Below are 7,479 nucleotides of genomic sequence, written 5' to 3' on the forward strand. Positions count from 1 at the left end.
AAACAGTAAGTGCACCTTGGGGTGGGATTGTATCGTTAAACAGTATAATCATTTGTCTCGAATTTAAAACCATTTAATTTGGGTATAGGAATCAAACCTGGCAACCGCCCTTTCCGCTTTAAAATCGGTCCGGGTAACAGCCTGGATTATTTGTTTTTGGAGTAACGCAAATGTATATAATATAATGTGAAAAATAAATATTGACACCGGCAGTAATTTAATTTGATTTTTATGTATATACTGCAGTTACATTTTGAGGTAAACAACTCGCGATTTTCCGAGAAGGAAATAGTTCCACTGTTATTTCGACCGGACCAGTATTGGCGAAGAACGTAACTCGCAAGCTGCAAAAATAAAAAAATCCGTACACGATATTGCCATAGTTTAGCCAAGGCATGGGAGAACAACCAGTCAGAGTGTAAGTTAACTTTTAAAAAATATTCACATTTTGTCTTTGACATTGTTCCATTTCGTTAAATGCCACGGTCGAAGCTGTAATAGTTTTTGTTTTATGACATCTATGGAGTGACAAGGGGTCTGTTAGCTTTAGTAAAATATATTCACAAAAGCCTTTGCGGATTTGCTGGACAACAGGGGGCATATTTAAAAGTTTAAAAGCAGGTGAAGTTGTTTTGTTTGTGACCAGGGTCCGCATAAATTCAAAACGAAACGCGTTCCTCGCCGAACCTCGTTAGAAATTTCGATAATTCTAGGGTGCATTACCCATCGGCACGCCTGTACATATCGTAAGAGGGTGCTGTAGAACAGAAAGTGACATCTGCGGTGGGGTCTGACAAATTCGGCATAGATGAATCCTTTGGAAATATAACAGAATATAAGTCAACATCAACTAACATGGTACACATTTTAATCTAACAGCCGCAACATAATCCGTTACGACTGTGTATGAGAGTGGATTGGTCATACGTTGTTTACCGAATTGAAATGGTGTCTTTAATATTTTTGTTGTCATGTTAACCAATAAATACGTCACGTTTGGGAGAGAAGATTGAGTTTTGAGACGGTGGTTGATCCAACTGTACAACAGGTGCTTTGTTTCAAAGTTACGGTCTACAGATGCTATCCATGAGTCCTAACTGCTACATTAAATTAATGTAATACTTTCATAAAGACAGATTAAAGCATTAAAGTTTGTCCATTCACAGCTTGGCCTGTGGGGATGTTGAAGGAAGACTGACAGCTCTGTTCAGTCGAGTCCAGACCATCCAGAAGAAGGCCGGACAGTTTGATGTGAGTTCCTTAAACTGATTCCAAAGTGTCTCTGTTAGTATGTTTACAGACATAAAATATATCAGCCCGTAGTTGGTAAGTGAAGCTGCGGATCATCCATGTGTTTGTGTTTGGTGCTGTCTTCCTGCAGCTACTGCTGTGTGTTGGGGAGTTTTTTGGGACGACACCAGAGGCCGAAGCAGAGTGGCAGCAGTACAAAACTGGAGCTAAGAAAGGTACAAGCATCTGAAAAACCAAGGGTTGTAAAACACACACATGTAACTCTCAAATCGTTCACCAACTGAAGAGAAGGTCAACTTTAAAGCACATGATAGAATGTGGGTTATTATGAGGCATCGTGGTGGCTGATTGGGCTGAGGCTCGAGCCGCGTGACTGCCGTGTTTTTGTGGTGAACCGTTGCTGTAGGCCATGACCTTTGCTGCGTTTCCTCCCTTATCTTAAATTCAATATCAAAAAATTCAATAAGTTTTGCTCCTGAAGACAGTTTTGTTCTTTAATTATCATTTCTTTTGTGCCTCCTCAGCTCCCATCCACACCTACATCCTCGGCGCAGCGAGTCAGGAGACGGTGAAGTATTTCCCCAGCGCTGATGGCTGTGAGCTGGCTGAAAACATCACGTATTTGGGTAAAACTCCTCATTTCCTTGAAGGGAAAGTAGCGGAGGGACTGAGATGTAAGAATGATGTGATATAAAAGCAATCCAGTCAGTCAGAAATAAGAGCATTGGAATGTCGTTCATCACGGCGCCAGGAATGATTTCTATGTCGACCGAGGATTAATGAGAGAGGAACAATCTTATGAGGGAACTGAAATGTTTCCAGAGCTTTTGTTTGTCCATTAAAGTTTCCATTATCAAACAGGTCGACGAGGTGTGTTCAGCGGCGCGTCAGGATTACAGATCGCCTACGTCAGCGGTCAGGAGGCCCTGCAGGAACCAGCCCCAGCTCACTGCTTCACGTTCAAAGATCTGTCGGCCCTCGTGGCTCCGCTGACCAGCAGCTCCAAGTTCAGAGGAGTCGACATCCTGCTGACGTCACAGTGGCCCCGAGGAGTTTGGCGCTATGGAAACAACCCGGTAAAGAGGAAGTTCACAGTCTGTGAATGTTACTATTAGTGACAAGTTTAAGGTCCATTTTTAAGCCAACATGAAATGGATCATGTAGTGAGATAATTTTGTTGTAACTGATGTTTCCAAAGTTATGAATGAACATTAAAGCCCTGCTGTTGTTTTCGTGCGTCCATGTTGCAGGAAGTAAACACAAAATCCTGTGGAAGCAGCTCCATTGCAGACCTCGCTGAGAAGCTGAAACCACGATACCACTTTGCTGCACTCGAGGGCGCTCACTATGAGAGACTCCCATACAGGTAGAGTGCACAGGTGTGGAGGGCTCTCTGTTGTCTTTCCAGCAACAAGAAAACACTCTGACTGGGAATGGAAATGTGTTATGTTGTATAGATCTATAGTTTTGTTCTCTAACATGGAGTATTTTTACATTGTTTGGTACTTTTAATCCAGTTATGTATTTTAAACCTGCTTCACTGCTGACTGATGTCACAGTGATTTACTCTTCTTGATTCCCTGTTTTCTTCCTCAGGAATCATGTTGTTCTCCAGGAGAATGCTCAGCATGTCAGCCGCTTCATCGCCCTGGCAACCGTCAACAACCCTGCCAAGAAGAAGGTAAGTGTTTCCTCTCTGAGTCAAAACTCTGTTGAATCCTCAAGATATTATTTCCTCTGATGTCCGCTGTGGATAAATATTAACACATCTACCGGTAATTAGAAATCTTTAAAAAAGATGGTTCAGAACTTCCCTAAAATTATCACATTTTTAAGTTATCTTCAGCATCAAAGTAATCCAGTGACAATTATCTGTACATCTGTGGGTACACTGCAAACTGGAGCTGCTAACAGCTAATTCAGCAGACTTTTCATGATGCTAATTTGCTTAAATGCGAAGAAACAAAGACTGAGTTTTTTTTAATAAAGGTTTTCACAATTTTTTTTTCTGAGAAGGGCCCTCACTGTCAGACTTTGAAAACTTCTGTTATACAGTAACACAATCACATCCTGAGCTGTCTGTCTGCTTGCCTGCCTGTCTGCCTGCCTGTCTGTCTGCCTGCCTGCCTGTCTGCCTGTCTGCCTGATCGCTGCAGTATTTGTACGCCTTCAACATAATCCCCATGAAGACCATGGATCCATCAGAGTTGGTGAAGCAGCCGCAGGATGTGACAGAAAACCCATATAGAAATTCTGCTAAAGACAAGAAAGACAAGCAAAAGACGGGGTTCAGCACTACAGAGGAGCAGGTATTTTGTGTGTCTGTGTGTGTGTGTCATTCCCACTACCGTGACATACATCTGTTTACTCAGTCGCCGCATCTAATTTGAACATTTTGAAACGTTGACCCCTCTGTCCCTCCTGGCGTCTATTCAGGAGCCGTCCACTCAGTTCTTCTTTGACCTGGGCAGGAAGCAGGACCGGGGTCCTTGGGGCCGTGGCAGGAAGAGACATGTCGAGGGAGAAGGACGAGGACGAGACCAGCAGCATGACGGAGACAGGCATCATCAAGGGCAGCCTAAACAGCCCCGCAGACCCCGTGAGTCCAACCAGGAAAACATTAACATCTGTTTTTGTACAAGGAGAAACTGCAGTATTATGTATTAATTACTGCTACCTGCTGTCCTCAGCCAGTTTGGTCCACATAAAGAGCTGCTTGTCCTTCTACCATTTTTAATCTGCTCAACGTGAAAATAAGAGGAAGTCTAAAATGTTTCTGTTAATCTGATATGAGGAAAACAAGACCCCATGAATGGTTTTGCAGGATAACCATAACTGGATTACAGTTACACTGAAGAACACCTAAAAATATGATATGTTGCAAATATGTTGCCAGTATTGTCATTTCCTGTTAGTATAAAATGGTTGCATGTCTGTGCAAACAGCCAAAAGGGCGTTCTGAAAAGTATTGTCATATTTTTGTTGTCTTGCCATTTGTTTTAAATACCACCAAGAGGCCTTTGGTGGTAACATCTTCCAATTGTGAATGAACAGAATTTAATCTTTTGATTGTGTTCAGCTCAGCCTTCTGGTCCCTGCTGGTTCTGTCTGGCCAGTCCTCAGGTGGAGAAACACCTCGTCATCAGCATAGGAGCACACGTGAGTTCATAGCACAGATAAATAACCTCAGCCTTCATATAAGTAAATTTCCCCACTACGGGATCAATAAAGTTCCTCTTATCTTATCTTATCTTATCTTAATACTGCAGAAACTGAACGCCACACCGAAACCCATTCAAAACATTGAAACTGCTTTTGTTTGCAGTGTTACCTGGCTATGGCTAAAGGTGGTCTGACTCCTCACCACATGCTGATCCTCCCCATCGGTCACTACCAGTCTGTGGTGGACCTGAGCTCAGAGGTGGTGCAGGAGATGGAGAAGTACAAGTCAGCCCTGAGGAGCTTCTACAAGACCAAAGGAGAGCGCTGTGTGCTGTTTGAGAGGAATTACAGAAGCCAGCACCTGCAGCTACAGGTAGCAACACGCCGTCCGCCTTCCTGTCGTCGGGTCGTTGCTGGTGTCAACATATCAAATCCAAAATAACTCGGACAAAGCTGATTTAAAAAGAGCAGCAAAGTTTCCCTTTAAATCCCTTTTATCTGTTAATATAGAAAATACGCGCAGTTTCCAGATTCTTCGGGGTTACAGCTAATATTTCGTGTTTTCGTTTAATTTTAAACTACTTTGATGATCAGTGTTGCCCCCAGAGATGTTTCAGAGGGGCAGGCAGATGAAAATCTTTTAGCAACTGAAAACCGTTTCCATTATTTTGTTATTTTGATGGGTTGGAACGTATTTTCACTGTGTGTCGCGGTCGTTCAGGTCGTCCCGGTGCCTCTGGACCGCTGCACCACGGAGGACATCAAGGAGGCGTTCATGGTTCAGGCTCAGGAACAACAGATGGAGCTGATGGAGATTCCTCAACACACCGACCTCAAACAGGTACATGTGTGATGTAAATATACAGCACACACACCTGGATCCAAAACATGCACACGTACTGCAGGAATATACGCGCATGTGCTGATCTGATGCTGTTCAGCTGAACATGACATCAAATCTAAAAGCTGCGTTAGGCTGGAGTTTTAAAAGCGGGCGGTATTTCTGCATGCATGTGTTCAGATTGCCCCTCCAGGGACTCCGTACTTCTACGTGGAGTTGGACTCGGGAGAGAAACTCTTCTACCGCATCCAGAAACATTTCCCTCTGCAGTTTGGAAGGTAAGCAGCACAAAACATTCTGCAGTTAACATCCTAGTGATGATTTAGATGTAAATAAAATGATGTGATTCACTCCACAAGAAGAAAAACACAACCTTAAATAGAAAGATAAAGATTTAAGAAAGCATTTTTCCCACAACTATCAAAATACTCGTCCTCATGACTGGGCGGACGTAAACATTAATGGCGTCCTGTAACGTTAGCCAGCTTACTTAGCCAGACTCTCCTCCGGGAGTAGATGCACGTTTCCTTTTGCGCTGTGATTCGGAAAGAAAATAGTTCCTACCTGAAACTGCTCACAACAAGGTCTGTGGATTTTCTTGAGTAAGCGGGTCATGATTTCCGGAAAGAGACTTTTAGTTTTTGGCACTTTGAGCACCACAAGTGAAGCGTCATCTCGTTCCATTATATTGAAGAGAAGGCAGACGTCTGTACAGCAGATATCTCCAAAACTCTGCAGCTCACACCAAACACTATCTGGACGGACAAACAGCAGCACAGGTGAGAGGAAGCAGATGCGTTTATGATTTGGGGGTGAAATGTCCCTTTAAGGTCCTTAGTTTGGAACACATGTTCTCTACCCACTTAAATGTGTAAAGTTCAGATGTCCACATACTTATGGCCTTGCAGTCTAGTAATCATATATACACACCTGCAGTGTTTTTTTAAATCTGCTTTCTTATGAACATGTCATAAATGTGGCGTGTGTGTGTGTGTGTGTGTGTGTGTGTGTAGGGAGGTTCTGGCCAGCGAAGCAATTCTTAATATCCCAACTCGAGCAGACTGGAAGGAGTGTAAACAGAGCAGAGAGGAGGAGGAGGAGAACTGTAAACAGCTGAGAGACGACTTCCAGCCATACGACTTTGCCTGGGAAGACTAACACACACACACACACACACACACACAATATGGTTACCACCACAGCTGTGATTTTTGTTGGCGTTCCTGTTTTGTGTTTCTACAGAGGTTTTTTTCTGCAAAATTTATTCTCCTAAACTGTTAAAAAGAATAGTTTGACATTTTGGGGAATAAACTTAATCATTTTCTTTCCAGGCTTAGAAGAGTAGATTGACACTGCTCTCGTGTCTGTACAGTGAATATGATGCTACAGCCAGCAGCTTGTTAGCTTAGCTTAGCATAAAGACTGCAAGAAATCCCCCCAAATACGTTCAAATGGTTCACACCAGCATTTTCTTCTTCATGATATTTGACAGTTTTAACCAGTTGAAAATGGTGGAGACAACAGAGATGTTAGCAGCAAAGTGTGAGCTTTGCAACATGAACACACAAGCCTCAAAAATGTATTGATGTGTCTGTGTTTTTTCCTTCAAAACATGTTTGTTTTTTTAGGCTTGTTTCTCAAAGTGTTTCACAAAAACGTTAGGGAAAAGTTTGACAAGACCACACGTGTTGCTTAAAGGTGATGCTGCCTGCTGCTTTCATCTTTCACAGTTTATGTCATTTAGTTCCAGCTCATACAGCTGTGGATTAACTCCTTCACAATAAAAGTTGAACTTCATTCAGACTAAACGGGAACACTGTGAAAACCTGAACAGCAGCTCAGCAACTTTTACTGTGACTTCTGTGGAGGTTCTTTTGTCTTAAGTTCAGCTCGCGAAAGCAGTTTTTAAATGTATTTTTTGTATTTTGTAAGTGATCTACAATTAAATTCTCATTTTTGGATTCTGGTGCCAAGTTGTTCATTGTTCATAAGTTTAGGTAAGAATGGGAATTTAAATAAATCTATTTTTATGTCAAATTCTGCATTTAAACCATGGGATTACCCAATTTAATGAAGTTGTTGTTCCCAAGTCCACACTCCTATGAGACATTTGTTAATTTTATATTTCTTAACTGCATCCAAAATTTAAGTTCATTGTGGTTCAGTGTTCATTTGCATCACTTAACCTCTAGGGAGTGCTGTTATCCACATCATTCTTCACAGCG

The 7,479-nt window shown here is 42.3% G+C and overlaps 1 protein-coding gene across 1 annotated transcript; it reads left to right on the forward strand.

Moving 5' to 3' along the window:
* The first annotated feature begins 55 nt into the window (after nt 1–55).
* On the forward strand, nt 56–7,215 carry cwf19l1 (CWF19 like cell cycle control factor 1). Its single transcript, XM_046379224.1, has 14 exons — nt 56–418; nt 1,167–1,251; nt 1,382–1,466; nt 1,776–1,877; nt 2,113–2,327; nt 2,502–2,617; nt 2,848–2,932; nt 3,408–3,560; nt 3,688–3,850; nt 4,331–4,410; nt 4,577–4,786; nt 5,135–5,254; nt 5,435–5,532; nt 6,268–7,215. Exons 1-14 carry the CDS (start codon nt 396–398, stop codon nt 6,410–6,412), a joined length of 1,680 nt encoding a protein of 559 aa, XP_046235180.1. The 5' UTR covers nt 56–395; the 3' UTR covers nt 6,413–7,215.
* The last annotated feature ends 264 nt before the right edge of the window (nt 7,216–7,479 follow it).

The sequence above is a fragment of the Scatophagus argus genome, chromosome 22 (genome assembly GCF_020382885.2).
Source record: "Scatophagus argus isolate fScaArg1 chromosome 22, fScaArg1.pri, whole genome shotgun sequence".
In the NCBI taxonomy this organism is placed as follows: Eukaryota; Metazoa; Chordata; class Actinopteri; family Scatophagidae; genus Scatophagus; species Scatophagus argus.

Bases quoted from the DNA above. Each gene is read 5' to 3' on its own strand.
- cwf19l1 (XM_046379224.1), top strand. From the start codon at position 396: ATGGGAGAACAACCAGTCAGAGT. The intron at 2,618-2,847 runs GTAGAGTGCACA...TTTCTTCCTCAG, and splicing joins TATGAGAGACTCCCATACAG to GAATCATGTTGTTCTCCAGG. The intron at 3,851-4,330 runs GTGAGTCCAACC...GATTGTGTTCAG, and splicing joins TAAACAGCCCCGCAGACCCC to CTCAGCCTTCTGGTCCCTGC.